Source organism: Acanthochromis polyacanthus, chromosome 9 (assembly GCF_021347895.1).
Source record: "Acanthochromis polyacanthus isolate Apoly-LR-REF ecotype Palm Island chromosome 9, KAUST_Apoly_ChrSc, whole genome shotgun sequence".
Classification (NCBI taxonomy): Eukaryota; Metazoa; Chordata; class Actinopteri; family Pomacentridae; genus Acanthochromis; species Acanthochromis polyacanthus.
Window position 1 is genome coordinate 11411802 of NC_067121.1, and position 20641 is coordinate 11432442.

General features: G+C 38.0%; 1 protein-coding gene across 2 annotated transcripts in view; it reads left to right on the forward strand.

The window, feature by feature from the left end:
* kirrel1b (kirre like nephrin family adhesion molecule 1b) overlaps positions 1–20641 on the forward strand; it is a 112408-nt gene that overhangs the window by 84538 nt on the left and 7229 nt on the right. Inside the window, exons 8-14 of one of the 2 annotated variants that reach the window (XM_022208671.2) lie at positions 1717–1844; positions 2238–2364; positions 4467–4567; positions 12698–12914; positions 15728–15835; positions 18125–18252; positions 18851–18961. In XM_022208671.2, coding sequence (XP_022064363.1) covers positions 1717–1844; positions 2238–2364; positions 4467–4567; positions 12698–12914; positions 15728–15835; positions 18125–18252; positions 18851–18961 — 920 coding nt within the window. The remainder of the gene's footprint in view (positions 1–1716; positions 1845–2237; positions 2365–4466; positions 4568–12697; positions 12915–15727; positions 15836–18124; positions 18253–18850; positions 18962–20641) is intronic. The other variant, XM_022208672.2, reaches the window with a different exon arrangement.

A 20641-nucleotide genomic window follows, 5' to 3' on the forward strand; every position in this document is an offset into this window, starting at 1 on the left:
AATGCTAAAAGTAACCGAAAATACAATAATAATGATAAAAATTCAAAAAATGTTACAACACTGAAAATGATGAAACATTTAAAATGCTTAAAAAGTAACAATAATAATAATAATGGATTAGTTTTATATAGCGCTTTTCAAGGCACTCAAAGCGCTTCACAATGGATCCATTATTCATTCACTCACACATTCTCACTCTGGTGGTGGTAAGCTACATTTGTAGCCACAGCTGCCCTGGGACAGACTGACGGAAGCGTGGCTGCCAATCCGCGCCTACGGCCCCTCCGACCACCAGCAACATTCACACGCATTCGTACACCAGTGTGAGAGCAGCACTGGAGACAAGGCGGGTGAAGTGTCTTGCCCAAGGACACAACAGCACATGACTAGGTCAGAGTGGGAATCGAACCGCCAACCCTTCGATCATTGACAAAACAACAACAAAACAAAACCAAAACAAAACTAATAATTGTAAAACAGTAAAACATCCAAAACAGTTAAAAATGCTTAAACACTGAGTATGATAACAACATGTCGTATTATCTTGAGACATTGGAAAACCCCCACTGTCCCAGGTGTTCGGGAGTGGGCTGATGCTATGAGTGAAATTGTGTCATATGAATGTATGCTTGGAAGATTGTCTGATATTTCAAGGGTGGAGGACAAATTGCCATGGGAACTATTTTGGAACCATGTAAAAGTGGACTGAGTATAACCGTTTCCTCCCTTAGACCATGTTTTCATTTTTTGTAAAGTAGGGTCTTCTAAAGTAGGCTACGCTGGTTTTTGTAGAAGCCATGTACCATGTACCGTTTGTGAAATGACAATAAAAAGTTGAATTACAAAAACAAAAGCTTAAACACTCAAAATGCTAAAACACTTAAAATGCTTTAAAAAACAACTTATAACTAAAACTGCTAAAACTACAAAAAAATGCTAAAACATTGAAATATGCTAAAATACTAAAAATGCGAAAGCATCAAAATTCCTTAAAAAATCTCTAAAAGCAAATATGACCCCCCCCACACACACACACACATAAATGCTAAAGCAAACAAAGATGCAAAAAACACTAAAATACTAAAACACTGAAAATGCTAAAACAACTGAAAATGCTAAAACCACAAAAAATGCTAAAACAACTACAAATGCTCGAATACTGAAAATGCTAAAACAAGTAATAATGCTAAAGAAATTAAAAAGCTAAAAACACTTAAAAAATGGTGCAAGCAATAAAAATTCTATTAAAACAACTAAAAATGCTAAAAAAGCTAAAAATGCTAAAACAATTAAAAGTGCTAAACGCTAAAAATGCTAAAACAAAAATGTTTAATATTGTAACTTCACATTGTAAATGGATTGTGGAGAGTTAATTTGCAGTAGATAGCCCCTGCATATTTTGTTTGTTCTTAGTTCATTCAAACAAAGCGTTACTGTACTATATGTTAAAAATATTTCACTTAGACACTTTTAAATCATACAAATAATCAGAACTTAAAAGCAGATAGGACGATGTCCTGCACCATTTTATAGTCTCCTTCAAGCTAAATGAACACTTTCATTAAGGAGAATCTGAATAAATTCTCCTCTAATATGACTGTATTTTAAATTTTTTAATATCTTGACCACATTTTTTTCAGTTTTAGCTTCATTTTTTCATGTTAACTGCAGTTTCCAGACAGCTGGTGATCACTAAGTGTATCATTATTCTTCCAGTCGGCCCGATCCTGGTGGTGGAGCCTCGGCCGGTCACCGTGGACGTGGATGCGGACGTGACTCTGAACTGCAAGTGGTCTGGAAACCCTCCCCTTACCCTCACCTGGACCAAAAAGGGCTCCAACATGGTGAGAAGAAACCCCCTGAACCACCTTTTGACCTCTGAACTTCAACGCTACAGTGCCAGTTCATGTCTGATTAAAATATTCATCGTATCATTGTAATCCCGTCTCTAGAATTAAACCAAACCTATATTAAAGACCCAGACTTCATAAATGTTTGCTCAGTTGTAAAGCAGACCGTTAGTAGTGAGGCTCTGTCTTCATATTTTAAATCTTTAATTCATGGCTAACAAGTTAAGAAAGGCTTGAGGAGAAAAAAGCTAATGGAGCCAGCTGAGTAAATCAACATGTTTTATGAATTAAATATAAATCTCCCTCCCTCCTTCTGTGCTGCTTTTAAAACTATCTCTCTCTGTCTGTCTCTGTTCTCACAATCCTGTTTTTTTTCTTGTGTTTTAGGTGCTGAGCAACAACAACCAGCTGTACTTGAAGTCGGTGAGTCAGGCTGATGCAGGCCAGTACGTCTGCAAGGCCATCGTGCCCCGAATCGGAGTCGGAGAAACTGAGGTCACACTGACTGTGAACGGTCAGTCAGAATCCACTCACTCTGCTATTAATAACAGTGAAAACCATAAAATGTGTTCCTTTGCCCAGTGAAGTCCTGATTCTGTGTCAAATATGTGTAATGAAGCCACATGCATTCTTTCTGTAAGCATCTCTATGAATCTGGCAGCTGTGAAACCACTGAATCCACTAAGTACACGGTCCGAGTGTTTCTTCTGACCCGGCCTGATTCATTTCTGCCCGAGGCCGACCCGAACTAACTAATCAGCTAATTTTTCAGTCCTAAACAGGCTAAAAGCCAATGTTTCACTGTCAAAAACCTCCCAGACACACTAGCAAGCACTTAATAAATCAAAACTGATTCACCAGGGACACGATGATGAAAAGGGGGGTTCACAAACGCATGTTAAATCTTCACCAAATGACAAAGTATCGGGTCAAACCAGAGAGGAAGGCAGATAAATCCATTGGCACGTCCGCACAAATTAAAAGCAGAGAGTTTTGTAATCTGTCAACTACATGAGCACCCATTTACTGGCAGCACAATTTATGCTAACTCGGTTAAATCAAAATGTTTTCTGTTTTATTTTTATGACTGATAGCAAACTATGATGCATCGTTTCAGTGCAACCTGAGAAAAATTAATTATACAAAAAGCATTTACAGCTCATGACCCAGACTTTGTCCTAGAGCTAAAAAAAAAAAATACAAACTGAAAATTACTATTACTCAATAAAAAAAAGTACAGAAATTTTTTTTCGAAAACAGGATTTTTTTTATGTGTTTAATTGGTGCCTCTATTGTGAGAAAAACTAGAAATGTTGCATTGTTTGAAGGTGTATCTACAGGACAGAAAATGAATTTAAAGAAACAGGTGCACAAAGACAGACTTTCTATTATTATTAAAAGGTAATTTTATTTTTAAAAATGGAATTATTCTTGTTATGGAATTATTATATGTAGTCAAAATATGCATTTTCTGTTATTTAATGATGTAACTACAGTGTTAATACGAGATGCTTTCTGTTATTTAATACTACTGCAGTAGAAAAGCTCCAGATGTGGAATGTATAAAAAAAATAGCAAGCAATAAAATGCTTTGTTGAAAGGCTTTTTACTTAAAAACTAGAAATTTCTGTGAATTTAAAAAGACAGGTCATTTGCTGTATTTTAAAAGTAAATCTACAAAAACACGACTTTTAAAAAATTATTTAATAGTATATCTGTACAAAAAAATATTAAAAAAATAGTGAAAAATTGCTAAAAAACAAAACAAACAAACAAAATCTAAATATGTGCAGCTCATTGCCTGTTCATTTATTTTAATCAGCTTATTTTAAAAATGAAAATGTAATATTTTTTAAAAGATGTGTCTATGGTGAAAAGGACATTCTCTGTCATTTAATGGTATTAGCAACAGTATAAATACTGCAAATGTTACATAAATCCATAAAATAGAAACACAAAATGTACTTCCACTTCATTTTCAGACTTTGGCCTGTAACTGGAAAACAGTGGTAATTTTCAGTTACTGTATGGTTCATCTACTGTTAAGTAAAAAAAAACATCTTTGTCGCAGTTATACCCACAGTTATAAGAAACCTTCTGTGTTAAAACTGATTTCCATAAAAATCCTCAAGTAAAATAGATTTTAAAATATACACTAACGTTCAGAAGTTTGGGGTCACTTGGAAATGTCATTATTTTGGAAAGAAAAGTAGTTTATTTTCAGTGAAGATGACAGTAAACTACTCAGAAATACAGTATGGACATTATTAATGTGGTAAATGACTATTCTGGCTGGAAACAGATGGTTTTTAATGGAATATCTACATAGGTGTACAGAGACCAGTTTCCAGCAACCATCTTTCCTGTGTTCTAATGCTACATTGTGTTAGCTAATGGTGTTGAAAGGCTAAATGATGATGAGAAAGCCCTTGTGCAATTCTGTTAGCACATGAATAAAAGTGTGTGTTCATGGAAAACATGAAATTGCCTATATTATGTATAAAATATGAAAAGCTGAAATGACAGTAGCTTTTCCACATTGTTCTGGTACTGATTTGTATCTCCTAGACCTTTATAAATGTGACAGTTTGCTGTGTTGTTGTGATGCTCCCTCAGGCCCTCCCATCATCTCCAGCGATCCAGTCCAGTACGCCGTCAGAGGGGAGAGAGGAGAGATCAAGTGCTACATCGCCAGCACCCCCCCACCCGATAAGATTGTAAGTTCGTCCTTGGAAGTCGTAATTTGCCGCAGAGGTGCTCGACCTCCCTCAGATTGTACCAGACAGAATCCTCGTTACAGCTCTGAGAACTACATGATTTTTTTTGCGCTCTCTGGCTAAAAGACCGGCTCGGGCGACACTGTTTTCCCGCTGTGTCACGAGTTGGTGAGAACAATCTGTTCCTGCTCCGTAGTGGAAGGTGTGACTCATCAAAAGCAGCTGCTGTAGTGTTTGTCTGGAAACAAAGAGGAGACTCACAGAGCTGAGCATAGGGAGATGATGAGGTGCAGCAGACAGAGCTCAGTTTGTACCTTTTACACATGTTTATCAAAATAGTTTTGAATTATTTAATGAATTTTTTAAAACTAGGAAGCAAAAGTAACACAACAGCGAATTTTAGATAGTTTTAATATATATAATCTATTATCTGTGGCCAAGCCTTTCCATATAGTTCAACTAATATGTGTTTTGTTTGCCAGTATATCAATAGATGAATATAAAGTTGCTCTCAAACTCACACATTACTGTGCTGTTTTCTTTTTTTAAATTGATGTAGCTGCTCCTCTAAATCAATAAGCACAGTCACAACTCAGTTTTTGTAGATCAGTGGTTCCCTTTTCCCTCCTGTTGTACCCACATTTCACCAATTAGAAAGCACATTGGCTGTGATGAATCTGTAGATGGAGATGCAAGTGTAGAGTTTTGGCTATTGATTAGCTCTCCCTTTCAACTTTTCTGCTTGTTTCCTGCATTCACAGTAGCAGCACATGATGTTTGGTGTACAGCTAACTGTCTTCTGCAGCTGGTCCCTTTTAGCTGGTATTTTATAGGATATTATGACATTAGGACGTTTAATTATGGCATTTAATATACATTTAATATACATTTTAATGTATATTATGTGTTCCAATCACTTCCATGACCACAGGTGTATAAAATCAAGCACCGAGGCATGCAGACTGCGTTTACAAACATTTGTGGAAAAAATGGGTCGCTCTCAGGAGCTCAGTGAATTCCAGCGTGGAACTGTAATAGGATGCTACCTGTGCAACAAATCCAGTCGTGACATTTCCTCGCTCCTAAATATTCCACAATCAACTGTCCGCGGTATTATAAGAAAGTGGAAGTGTGTGGGAATGACAGCAACTCAGCCACCAAGTGGTCGGCTACGTAAACTGACAGAGCGGGGTCAGCGGATGTTGAGGCGCATAGTGCCAAGAGGTCGCCAACTTTTTGTAGAGTCAATCACTACAGACCTTCAGACTTCATGAGGCCTTCAGATTAGCTCAAGAACAGTGTGCAGAGAGCTTCATGGAATGGGTTTCCATGGCCGAGCAGCTGCATCCAAGCCATACATCACCAAGTGCAATGCAAAGCGTCAGATGCAGTGGTGTAAAGCACGCCGCCACTGGACTCTAGAGCAGCGGAGACACATTCTCTGGAGTGACGAATCGGGCTTCTCCATCTGGCAATCTGATGGACAATTCTGGGTTTGGCGATTGCCAGGAGAACAATACTTGTCGGACTGCACTGTGCCAAGTGTAAAGTTTGGTGGAGGGGTGATTATGGTGTGGGCTTGTCTTTCAGGAGCTGGGCTTGGCCCCTTAGTTCTAGTGAAAGGAACTCTGAATGCTTCAGCATACCAAGACATTTTGGACAATTCCATGCTCTCAACTTTGTGGGAACAGTTTGGAGCTGGCCCCTTCCTCTTCCAACATGACTGTGCACCAGTGCACAAAGCAACGTCCATAAAGACATGGATAACAGAGTCTGGTGTGGATGAACTTGATTGGCCTGCACAGAGTCCTGACCTCAACCTGATAGAACACCTTTGGGATGAATTAGAGCGCAGACTGAGCGCCAGGCCTTCTGGTCCAACATCAGTGTGTGACCTCACAAATGCGCTTCTGGAAGAACGGTCAAAAATTCCCATAAACACATTCCTAAACCTTGTGGACAGCCTTCTCAGAAGAGTTGAAGCTGTTATAGCTGCAAAGAGTGGACCGACGTCATATTGAACCCTATGGATTAGGAATGGGATGTCACTTACATTCATATGCCAACGCAGGTGAGCGAATACTTTTGGCAATATAGTGTATCATCACTTCGCGCAACTACTCAACCGTAAAATGGGAGCGTTTCATCAACTAATTATGGTTAGTTTTGATGTATTGACCGTAAATGGTAAAGGGCCAAGTCTGTCTTTTTCCAACTTCAGAGAAAAGACAAAATTTGATACGTTCCATCCCTCTGCTGATTGGTCAAATGCCACGTATGTGCCGTCTAATGTGCTATAACAGAGTGATTTTCACTGATTGTCCTCAACCTCACTGATAGGTGGGAGCAACGCCCTATTTAATGTGTGCAACAGTTACCAGATATGATCACTTGCCCCATGAAGGACTATGCAGATAGTGAAGCCCAAAATTGTTAATGCCAATGGCAAATGTTGATTTATACTGAATTGAATCTGTGCGTCTTTTTTGAGTGTCTGGTCTTTTCATAGTTTGCATATGTGAAGAAGTTGTAACTAATTTATTAATATCATCACTTTTAACCCCTTGAGAGTCATCTCACTTTCTGATTAAATCCTCTTTGAGTAAATGAATATTTATCATTTCTTAAACTGCTTCTATTTAGTTACTTTTAGATGTTTCGGTCCACAGCTTCTCCAGTGCTGTGATTTGGACCTCTGAACCCCACAAAGTTTCCCGGCGTTTTTTACTCTTGTTGCATTTTTACTCACTGTTGGTTCATTTTTCACTGTGATTTAAAGTCCTGCAACTTGATGGAAACACAATGATGGCTAGACGTAGAGAGAACTCAGAAATGTCTTCATGGAGTATGACACAGTTAAAATGGCATAAATAACAAAAAAAAAATCCCAATGATTTCATTGTTTATTTTACAAAAACTGAAAAGCCCTAAAATCAAAACATACATAATTTTCCCATGTTCCCACAAGTATTACCAATACTGGGAAGATGATGACTCCACATACTACCACTGTTGATTTTTTTGCTACCTGCATTTTATTTTAAACATATATTTCTTGCTTTTATCCATTTATACACTGAACATACACTACAGTGCACAAACAAAACCTGAACAGTTCCCCACGTGAACATATGGCAGTATCAAAAGAAATAATCAAATAATAAAATTAAAATTAAAAAAAGAGAAATATTTAAATAAAGCTTTTAAACGATACTTAAAAGAAGAGAGGAAAAAAAGGTTAAATGCAAAGATACTGAAAAAAGAATAATAACGCAAAACATCCCATGACAAGAATAGCCTTATAAATTATAAATAAAAAGTAGATAAACACAGGTATTGAGCAGAGTTCAGAGTACATTCCTCATAATAAATGTTGTACCTTTATGATCACCTCACATTTCCAGCATCTCTTCAATATCATCCTTTCTAACAAATTTCAAGAACAAGCTCCAGATGTTATTAAACTCAGAAGCTTTCCTTCTAACTATGTAAGTGAGATTCTTGAGAGCCAAACTTAATGTTAGATTTTTTTTAACCAGTAGCCAAGAGAGGAGCACTTACATTCATACTGTTCCAGCACAGTGTGATAGAGCTAGCTTGTTGTAGACAAAGGTCAATCATTTTTCCTTCTCTGGATAGAAGGCAGTTGTCTGGGTAAATACGTAAAATGTAAATCTTAGGACATAGAGGAACTGGGGAAGGTATCATCTGCGACATATATTTTAACACCAAATTCCAAATTTTTTTTATCTCCTCACATTTCCAGACAATGATACAGTGTACCCTGGTGAATATTGCATTTATAGCATAGGTCAGATAACTTTGGATCAACTTTAACCGTACAGGGGAGATATGTTCTCATTGTCCAGTTGAATTGTATTAATCTCAGTTGAGTGTTGATAGTTTAAGTGTGTGCCTTTGAATAAATTCTATGCCAATCAGTGACTGAGATATCTTCCTCTAAGTCTCTAATCCACTCCTGTCTTTTACTTCTGGAGTTATCTTGATGGTTTTCAACCAATAAGTTATACAGCTGTGTGACCAGCCCTTTACCGAAACTATTTTTTGTGACAAATGTTTCTAGCTGGATAAAGGAGATTGCTGCACATTCTTTCAGTGTGCTAGAATAAAACTTCTAAGTTTCTGTGGCACTTCAAACTTGGCCTTTAACTCGTCAAATGACATTAAATTGCAGTCTTTATACGAGTCTTGTAGAGTTATTATGCCCCTGTTCAACCATGTTTTAAACTCAAGTCTTTTGTTGCTGGGCTGAAATGTTCATTACCCTAAATTAAGGAGAAGACAACAGAACACTGGGAAATCATATTTATGTACTTTATGCCAAACAACAACAGTGTTTTTTACAAAAGGATTAACCATGTTTTGTCTAAATTTCTTAAAAGGTGCCGAGTATTAAAAGCTATCCAGTGCCAAAACATTTGTAGATAACTTTTCCAGCTTTAACCAGGGCAAGAAGATATCATTGGAAAACCATAACATTGTGGCTCTTAACTGGGTTGCCCAGTAGTACCACTGCAAACTGGGAAGCTGTAATCCTCCCCTGCTGTAAGGGAAATACAAAGAGAGTCTGAGTCTTGGCTTCCTATTGTTCCAAAGAAAATATGACCAGAGATGGGTAGAGTAGCCACAAATTGTACTCAAATAAGAGTAATGTTACTTCAAAATAATATCACTTCAGTAGAAGTAAAAAGTAGTCATCCAAAAAAATCACTCGAGTAAAAAAGTATTTGGTTAAAAGTCTAGTCAAGTATTGAGTAACTGTTTGATTGTAATGTCCGATTTATTTTTCAGAAATGATGTGATCAGAGAGACAAAAATATAAAATAATGTGTAAATAATGGTATTTCCAAAAAATAAAATAAAAAATAGCAAAAATAAATAAAATCTTTATGAAATGACAAGTTTAGGTACAAGAAACACAAATTTCCACATCTCAGTTTTCACAACATAAAGCTTTTGAAACAAATACCTGTAGTAAAGTAATGTTTGTATGTTTGAACAGTCCAAATTACTTCCAGTGACAACATATACTATATGCTGCATTTCACTTCCCTCCAAATGGCACAGGCTCAGTAGATAGAAATTCACATTACAACTTGGGCTGGACCCGAATATCCGGTCGCTGTGGTGGTATCCGAATATTAATTTAGAGAAACAAATATTCAGATTTCACCTTCCTGCTGTATCACGCAGGGCTACCAAGCCTGACATCACGCTTCACTTCAATTGTGTTAGTAAACAGAAGACAAAAGCCGAAGACAGAGATATCCATGCTAATGTCATGCTAATGTTGTCGGACTCCGAAGCAAGATCAAACTTCTCAAAAATGCCTCCGTTTTTTTCATTCCTTGTCTGCTACGTGTGTAGAGTTTGTGCCACTATGCCGCTACGGTTTGTATTTAGTCGTGTGATTGCAGGGCGATGTCTGGTGCAAGGGAGTCATGTGATTATTGTTGCTTCGTCTGATTGGGGAAACACAGTCGTGGTCGATCTAGCGCATCAGTTTTGCCTTTCTCTGCATTAGCTTTGATATTGCTGATATGCTCTTCTGCTTCATCCATGCGACCTGAGAAGTCTCGTATATCTCTCTTGACATCTTGAATTGCCTTTAAGAACCCTTCAATCTTGGTGGCAAAATCATTTCTGATCACGTCGAGTGTCTGAATAATATCCATGTTATGAGCACCTTTAGCCTCCACGACCTTTGACCAAAGCTTGGGGCTAGCATCACCTGTTGAGCTAGCTGGGCTGTTCACATCCATATCGTCGTCCTCCTCATGCATGTAAGAGCTGGGTTTAGACGTGGTCTTCACCTTTTACACGACATGATATCGCAAGTCTACACTGCAAAGTTGCCACAGAAGTTTGGTATTCCTGTCTGTGGTATGAAAGGATAATTTACAAGAGTTTAATTAGATATCACCAGGAGCTCCTAAGAATAAGTGTGTCTAGTTCAGTGCCAGAACCACTCCTGTGCTACCTGCATTTGTAATTTGTTTCTATGCTTATTTCCCATTTGCTCCGTGTAAACACTGCCTGCAGTTCAGCCTAGAACATTAAAAAAGTCCCTGAATTTTTGTCACATGACTGTTGGTTACAGCTGAGTCACTAATGGCTTGCTGGATGCACAGGACAGTGCAGATTTTATTTTTTGCTTTTTACAGAATCTGGTTAGAATAAATTACTTGAATTGGCTGAATTTTTAATGACATTTTGATGTAATGTCACAATTTCCACTAGCTAATACCGCACATATTTGATCATGATTTGATGATTTTTTTTTATTTTTTTTTTTTTTACAGTTTTTAGCTCTGAAAATGGTGTAATTTGGACATAAACACTATCAAATCTTGTAAACTCACCAGCAGGTTTGGGGGGTTCAGAGGTTTCCAAATTTCCCTTTGAGTTGAATTTGTCAAGATTTACGATTTCAGAAAGAAACACACAAGGAAAAAAATGCTATTATCACATACAATTCCACATTGGTGAATATAACACTACTTATTAAGACAGTTACTTATTTATGGTCTCTATTGAAGGGTCAGTGAACATCCAGAGCTCAAAACGATTCCAGTTCAGTGATGCTTCTCCAAAGGTCTCTTTAAAAGAAAGCTTTCACAGATAGCTTTACCAGACATCTGTAATCGAATATCCTCCTGAAACTGCCACAACAGCAGAAGTATGTGCTGTTTTTTCCCATTCCTGCCTTTTTCTATAGTCTCTGAGTGCAACATTTGATCAAACTACAATTTAATATAAAGCAAGTATTATATAAGTTACAATGTGTGATATGAACCTTAAAAAAGGGAAACGCCAGAATGCTGTCAAATCACAAAAAGAAGCAAAAAAATAGAAATAAATCCACTAACTCAATTTGAGTTTGAAGGCTAGAATGAGCGAGAGAGAGTGTGGGGGTGAAATAGATTGAAATGAGAGGGAGAGAGATGGAGGGGGAGTAAAATTTTGTACCTTTCAGCGTCAATTATCCAATTGTGTGGTGCCGACATGACAGAAATCAGAGCTTTTAGAAAGCCTCAGCCCCCCGCTGCACTGGCAGAGAGCTCAGAGCGTATAATGTGATACGACATTATAGTCTCGGCTTAATGCAGAGACACAGGGACTTATAAAATATGGAATATGATACTGTGTGTGTGTGTGTGTGTGTGTGCTCATAAAAAAGGCAATGAGAGACTGAGAAAGAGGGACAGAAATACAGACAGAGGTGGTGCAATATAGTTACTGTGAGGACGAGCGATAAAGAAATATTCAGACAGTAAGAGATGAATTATGCAAGACTGTCAGAAGAAAAATTTAAAAAGCAGAAGATTTGGGACTCTTTCAGATTTGTCCCTCTATGAGTCTTGATCGCCTTTTTATTTTTTCAAGCCAGGTTAAAAGGTAGATTAGCCCAACATAATGCTGTATGTATATTTGATACCGTCATGTTCCATATTTAATACCCTCCAAATTCCAAGTCAGCAGATTTTAAGTAGAAAAACGTCCTCGAGTTTTTAATCGCTCATGTACACTTGCTGCACCGTGTGTGTGTCTCCTCTGACTTATTTATGAGGAATTTCTTTCTTTACCGGCCTGAAAAGTTGCCACACAGATTATAATTAGGCATCTTCTGCAAAAGGAGAAGAAGTAAAAGCCGAGATATGCGAATATAATTCGTTTTGCCTGCTTTAGTGTCTTTTAACCTCTCTTAACACCAGCCCATCTGTTTGCTGAATGTTCCTTCTTGACTACTTCTTGAGTCTGTTGTAGTTGATACTAAATAAGATCAGACAAAGTGAAATTAGCATTATTGATCCCTGAGGTTGAAGCGGATGATTGCTGCAGTAACGAGAGGAGTTCAGATAAAAATCAAACACACTGAAGACTCAGGTCTTCGTCACAGTAATGGGACGCTCCAATCAGCTGTGTTGATTAGGAGCAGATTTATGAATTCACAGATGTTTCGCCACAGATGCATCATCTTAACTTCATCTCCAACTCAAGTGCACCTGCTTTTCTGCAGACTACAAATTGTTTTACTATTTGTGTTAAGAAGTGCAATTTTCACCTCGCTCTCAGGATGGAGACTAAATGTCAGACTTTCTGTTTCAGGTTTGGGCCTGGAAGGAGAATGTCTGGGAGAAGGAGAAAGGCACCCTGATGGAGAGGTACACCGTGGAGCAGAGCAAACCTCCGTCGCAGGGCGGGGCAGTGCTCTCCACCCTCACTATCAACAACGTCATGGAGTCTGACTTCCACTCGCCGTACAACTGCACCGCCTGGAACTCCTTTGGACCCGGAACCATGATCATCACGCTGGAGGAGAAAGGTATAAGGGAGGGAAAAGAGGGAAATACATTATCAGTTCAACTTTAATACAAGAAATCAATCATCCGGAATTGTCTGAAACATCATTGTTATTGTGGGTCAATTGATTATCATCCTGGTTGACTGATTTAACATCTTTATGATTTTTTTAAACTGACTCCCGATATGAAAAATGCGCTCCTTTAGCTCTGATACAGCTGCCTCTATCAATAATCACTCTGGTGTCTGATTATTATTGTTACACTACCGCTGAAAAGTTTGGAGTCACTTAGAAATGTTTTTATTTTTGAGAGAAAAGCAGTTTTTTCAATGAAGATATCATTAAATTAATCAGAAATCCAGTGTAGACATTACTATTGTGGGAAATGACTATTCTTGCTGAAAATGTCTGATTTTTAATGGAATTTCTACATAAGGGTGCAGAGCAACATTTCCGGCAACCATCACTCCTGTGTTCTAATGCTACATTGTGTTAGCTAATGGTGTTGAAAGGCTAACTGATGATTATGAAACCCTTGTGCAATTCTGTTAGCACATGAATAAAAGTGTGAGTTTTAATTGAAAGCATGAAATTGTCTGAGTGACCCCAAACTTTAGAACGTAGTGTATGTATCACAAGAACTAGACAATCAGCACTAAAAGATAAATGTTGAAAAATGTTCTCTTTTAATTATTAGAATTTTAAAAAAATTGCATTATTTTAGAATATTTTCTTGGAGTTTGTACAATTTAAAATTTTGCCACTAAAGTTTTTTTTTGCTAAATATTGCTGCTTCACAGCGAATTGTTTGTATTTTAATGTAAACCAAAGACGGGACATACATTTATGTTTGGGCTTGTGACCTGATGAATAACATTTGGTAACGTGTCTTAAAACATAAAAATGCGACAACTTAAGAATGCCAAATTTTAAGACACTGAACAATAGTGGTTAAAAAAAGTTTTTAATTTTGCAAATACTTTATAGGAAAAAACATAACATACAGCTAAAGTTCCTCTCTGGTCATTGATTAAATCCTTAAAACTTATCTCATCTGTATCAAAGTTACGTATTTTTCAATGAATATAATCACTTCCGACTTTGAAAAAGGATGAAATGTAAAGCTACACCTTTGCTATATGCAGATTTATAAAGTCTCTGCCTTTTTTTACTTCCCATCTGCTGCAGCTCAAGCAGATGGGAGGTAAAAAGCTCATCTACAACTCTGCTTAAACACTGTAAAACTTCTCATGACTCCAGAATTTCACATGTTAAAACTCATGTTAAAGCTGGAAACTAATTCAAATGAAGAAAAACGATACACAAAGCTCCACCCTGCAAGGTGACAGGATTGGTTGTTTCGGTTTGTGACATATGAAACCTCAGAAAATCTAAATCAATGTTTTTTAAACTATCATTGGTACACTGCAGTTCCAACCAGAGCGCTGGCTATTTATTTCATTCATGATATGTCTTTAAAAACATTATATAGGCACGGTAACACGCTTACAAAACGTCTCCAGAGGGGGTCTTTAAAATATTTGTTATGGATTATATATTTGCTGCATTTTCATAAGCAGCTCCCTGTTTCATTTTGATTCAAGTCTCTACGAGCACGTACAAGGATGCAGGAATACTGGTGCCAGCAGTTTCATGCCACTCTGCTGTTTCATGCGCGGTTGCAGTAATGCATAAAGAAACACAGAAAAAAAGCAGAAAATACGACAAAAGCGGCATGAAGCTAAACATGGATATCTTTTACGAGAGCCGAGTACATGAATAAAATGGTGCCAGAAACCTGTTTAATGCACATGATTACTGCAAATTCTACAGTATTATTTCATGCTCATGAATGAACTGTAAGTGTGATGTTTGCTTTTTAGGAGTTACTAGTGTCACAGTTGGCACAAGATGAGATAATATTATGCTGCAAGTTTGCAATCATGCCACAAGTTTCAAAATTGGCTTTGCGGATGGTTGAACATGAAGAAATTCAACTCATCACATGGACTTTAAAGGCATTAAAACTTATTTTCTTCCTGAGATTTTGCATGGGTGCAACAGTTTTGATCATTTCGTGTTTGAGATTTCAGTATTTTTCCATTTGCTTGTGCTCTTCTTGCTGTTCTGTAAGTGTAAATAGGTGATGCAATGTACTTTCATGCAAAAATGAACATCTTAAATCAGAATTTAATGAGAATTAGTGGCTTGTTTGGTCACTGTCAGTCAAGTGTGATGGAACCATGAAGATTATTAGCTCAGTTTTTAAGCACTAAACCCCAATTTGTTTACAATAAAAAATAATCCGGAGGGGGCCTTTAATAACCCCAAATAAGATGCTTTTCTCTTTGTTTAGGACTGAGGTGCCCTTGAGCAGGATTACTACACAGAGGCCTCAGCTGGAGGACAGATAGATTGTGATGTTAGTCTCCTCTGGATGGTTCCATGTTTTATTATGAGAGCTTGGTATGTCACATTACCTTGAGAAAATGGTTTCTGCATGCTCTGTCAGTCTTATCTTGCTCTTTTTCTTTCAGCTGTCAGATTTCGCCGGCTTCAGAAAATCTACCAAAACATCTTTCGAAGGAGAGAGAGAGAGACAGAGAGAGAGAGAGGGAGAGAGCTTGATTTTGTCCTTACATGTTCACTAAAGGCATTTTTTTATCCCTTGTCTGACTAGCACGCCTTATCAACATAACCAGCCCTCAGAGATTCAATATTAAGCCCAGGACACAAGAGGATTTGTGCTTAAACGACGCAGGTTTCCGCAACAATGAGGCAGCAGCTGTCCCTCAACCTCGGCCCTCTTTTATTTCCGCTTGTGTTTGTTTCAGATATTGTTCCGGTGGGAATTATCGCCGGTGGTACAGTGGGCTCCTCCATTCTGCTGCTTATGTTTCTACTGGCGCTCGCCTTCTTCCTCTACCGCCAACGCAAAGGCAGTGAGTGCTCTCAGTGGTTTCCTTTAATGCGTTTGTGTAGGGCCATGCACACACTCACTCTACATGTCTATCAGTCTTACTTTCCACTGCTATCTGTCATTCTGCTTTTTCCATGAAGAAAGGCACATATGCAGACCGTATAGCATTTTATTCAAATTAGATTAATGAATATTCATAAAATATGGCAAACTGCCTTCAAACGCCTACTGTACATTTCCCCTTTTCATTCTACTGACATGGAATTGTGTTTTTTAAATAATGTATTTATACGCCACTTGTACATTAAAGTACATAAATAACAGAGCAGAGAACAAGAAAGGTGAAGCGTATTTAAATGATGAATTCCTATATGTTATTTCTACAGCCTGCGGCAATCCAATTAGTATTTATGAACACAAACTGTGCCCCTGCAAAAAGCAGAGAGCTAAAAAACATATGGTGTCTTCCAATTGTTCCGTTCTGAGATGCTCCACAGCAAATAAAGAATTGGGAAAGACAGTGAAGGTGACTGGCAGACTCCCCAGAGGGATTTTCTGGGGATAAGAGTATATTTTCTGGTGCGGAGCTGATAACACCACTACAGAAAAGATACCGTTTGGAAATAGAAACTCAAACAAACATCGTTGTGGCTCCAGATAAACAGTCTCTCATTTGCTGTCTACGAAGCAGCTCAAGACTTCACAGATTTAAATCTTTACTTTTAAGGGTTCTGGCTGGGGAAGTGAGCTGTTCATGTCGACAAACACTGACTGTTCTGGGGACACATTAAGCTGAGCATTTCAAGTTGCACAAGGCAGTGTTTAGCACAGAAATACACTTTTTTTGTTGCCCTACAAAGTACATTTTTGCAGTGATGCAGATGACAGTCTTATCCCAGCTAAGTGAAGCCCTTTGCACACACAGTACATTTAATTTCAGCCTCTTTACCTTTATGTTACTAAAAACACTGAAATCAGGCTTGTGTCTTGTGGGAAATGTTGATTAATGCCATAGACTGTATATAAAGATGTACAAACCCTCTGCGATGTCACCTATAGGTTTTCTAAGCAGTGATTTCAAAGTGGCCACACTCTTAAGTATGAATAACTTTAAACCTTAATAATACAATTTAAACAAATGCGTTTTATAATAATATACTCCCTGTACAGTTGTCAGGAACAGGAAATTTCAATGTAGACACCTGAATCTTTTTAGTATCAGGATGTAAGAAACATGGAGTTCTGTGGGGATCAACTCACTTTTAGAGCCAGCCTCTAGTGGCCATTCGTGGAGCTGCAATTTTTGGCACTGTTGATTTAATGTTTTAGTCCTGGAAGTTGCTGCTTGGTTAATATAAATGAGACTAGATCAGTGAGTCATAAAAGGCTTTCTGTTCTGTAAACATGTAGATAATAGAATTATGAAGGGTTTCTCATGTTAACCTGCTGTGCATGTTGACTTTTAAGTTGTTGATGGCAATGTTGGGAAGGAGAAGAAGTCAGGAAAATGGCACTTGTTGTCGTCTGAGTTTAACCAATCAGTAATAATACCCACGGGGAAGTTTTTTTAGGGCCAGTCAGAAGTACTTTTATCTACAGACCTCAAAGATCTTCTTCAAATCCATTTTTTGTGGTTGGAACATGCACAACAAGCTCAGGTTGCTCTAGAACAATCTGCAAGTTCCTGTAGGGGAAAAATGACTTATAGCATCAGAAAATCTTATCTTGACATGAAATACACATTTAAATACTCTCATTTACAACTAGAATCAGGGTCAGCTAAAGCTCCTGACCACCTTCTGCCCCACCAGAAACACCATTAGCTGGGGTAGCTGGGACACTGTGAAGGGTAAAGTTTATTGACATCCGAATGTGGCGCATCATCGTTGCATAATAAGGTTTGCAGACGTATTCTCCCGGTACTTGACACAAAACTGCCGAACAAAGCTTTTAAGCCCCTATATTTAGATTCTTTCACGTGATTACAATTTTTTTTTAGTTTGTTCTGATGGTACAAGTTTACAAACAGCGACAACAAGGAACTGCTGAAGTCACAAATCTGAAAATCCCAAACTGGGGCTTTAGACTGTGCATGATTTAATGAAAAGAGTCTAAATAATGTAAAAAATAAATACATTATCTGTTCTGAGATCTGCAGGGAGAGAGATGTACTAAAAAACTTTTATCTTTCTCATCATTTTTACCCACAATTCCTAATACATTTACATCAATTCAATTTAATTTTGATCATATAGCAATAAATCATAACATAGTCATCTCAGAACACTCTTTGGCTTTTCTTCTCTTTCAGGTCGCCGGGGTGTCACCCTCGGTAAGCCAGACATCAAGGTAGAAACAGTCAACAAAGACACCCACAGCCTGGAGGAGGAGGCGGCCAATGTCTCCACGGCAACTCGTATGGTCAAGGCCATGTACTCCGTGAGTAGACGCCCATCTGAGTCAGCGAAGGCCGCGGAGAGGAGGCGTATGGGTCAATGGCCTTAAATGTACAGATGCACCGACACTGAGAGCGACACGGCAGCAACGGCGAACACACAGTCACACAGGGAAACAGAGATACATGCACAAGATCTCAAATGCACTAAAATGCATTAAAAATATATACACAAGGACATACACTGGAATCAAGATCAATAAAGTACCTATTGTACATGCATGTAAAGAGGAACAAAAATGGACGTGAAAGGTGCAGTCTAAGCTACCCATATATATTTGTGCACATGAAAAGCACAAAAACACACATACTCATTTTAACGCTGTGTTCCTTTTAGAAAAACCCCTGGAAGTCCCGGAGAACCTAATCGACGAAGCCCCTTTGAGGTGGTTTTAAAGCGCCGAGGGCTGAAACCCTTGTTTTTTTTCCCCCCGACAGCTAACTCTCGTTTCTCGTCTACCAGTCTCTTGGGATGAAAAAGCTGAAACTCTTCTTTTCCTCTCCCCTCCCTCTCTCTTCCTTCTCCTTTCCTTTCTCACCCTCCCTCTTTCCGTCTGTGTGTTTCGTTGTTTGATGGTTTAGTTTCTGCCCTCTGTTTCCCTCTCTCCCTCCACTCAGCCATTCAAAGACGACATGGACCTGAAGCAGGACATCAGGAGCGAGAGCGACACCCGCGAGGAGTACGAGCTCAAGGTGAGATGACTCAGCAAAGACACTTTGGCATGCTGACACTGGCTTTCTCAGGAAAACACTTATCTGCTGCATCTCTGACATTGTGTCCTGCATGGTGCATGAGCTTTGTGATCGTGTTCATCTCGCAGGTCCTGGTAGGTGTTCTTTTTGCCTCAGGTCCTGCATTTACACTGTGGTTAAAAGCATCTTTTCTTCATTATTGGTGTCATTTAGCTTTATGCAAAATGAGCATTGTGGTTACTTTATTTTAAAGTCCACCGGGATAATTCTCCACTATTTGTAGCTTGTTTTAATCAGGTTTCTCTGTGAAGAAGCCCTAGTTTTTTAGGCATCATGGTACCATCGCTGAGTGTCAAACCCTCCTAAAAACCCTCTGAGCCACGAAACCTGTCAGTGGGTTTCAAGGGAATGTTGCGTTTAAAAAAAAAATCACCAAAATTACACCATTTATTGTAGGGTTTTCAAAATTTTTCTTTAACTACTCATTTGTGACGTGGGGAAGTTAACCAAATCTACACTTGAAATCATAATATTTTTGTAACATTACTTTATTTGACATGTCTCATTTAAAAATGTGGCAAAAATTAAGTATTCTCTTCAACCAGATTCTGTAAAAGCCTAAAAATTTTACGCTTCCTGGCACAATAGTAAAGCCATAAGTAACTCAGCTGCAATGTGTCACAAAAACTCGTGAGCTTTTTGCCTGAACTGGGTTCAGTTGCAAGCTGTGATAACCCAAAGCAAATGGAAGACAGGTTTGGAAACAAACATAAATGTCTTTGGATTGTAGAGTCATCTTTTTTCCAGTATTGTGAATGCCTATAGATACTTGTTTGTTTTTTTAATGACATTATTCCAGTGCAATACTACACAGAAGACATTTTTGAATTTTCTCTACTTCTAGCTATTGTTTTGCTGTTTTCATAGAGGTGCAGGACTTTATATTGAAGTTATTTAAGAGTTTTAGTCCAGGTGAGGCCTGGAAGAATAAAGGTTTGTCTTAGTAAAATAAAATTACGGAATCATAAACTTTCCTGGTCATACATACACTGTGTGCTGCATCACTCCATTACATTCTCGTACATAGCATGAAACAATAGTACAGCATCAAGATTTCAGAATGCTCTGAACCAGTTTTCTCTTCTCAAAAACTATGTTTCTAAGAGTGCTGCATCTGATTTATTGTGAGCTTTTTTTGTTTGTTATACTGACATTTCCATATATTTTAAAATCTATGCAGTTTTTTTTTATATTTTATGAGATTTTTTTGAAAAAAATGATTTCCTATTTTATTGATTTGCCTTATTTTGTTAATTTTACCTGTAAGTTTTTGTTTTTGAAACACATGCAACACACTAGCGCCTCATTTTTTTGGAATCTGCACCATTCTAGAGCTATTTACACCCAAACCCGGAACAAACCACTTTTGCTAACTTGAGATTAAGCTAACCCAAGCACAAAAGTGATCACACATGATACACATCCTATTTCTGTATGTCTGAACGGTTTTTATTGTTGCTCCTCAAATACAGGGTGGGCCAAAAGTAGTTTTGCTCAAATCAGCTTGTGCTTTCAAATTTACTTCTTATGTGATAAATTGCCTGGTGTGAAGGTAGGGGAGTGTTAAAGGCTCCTTGCCATGATGTGCACACCTGCTCTGCATTTTCACACTTTCAGTAC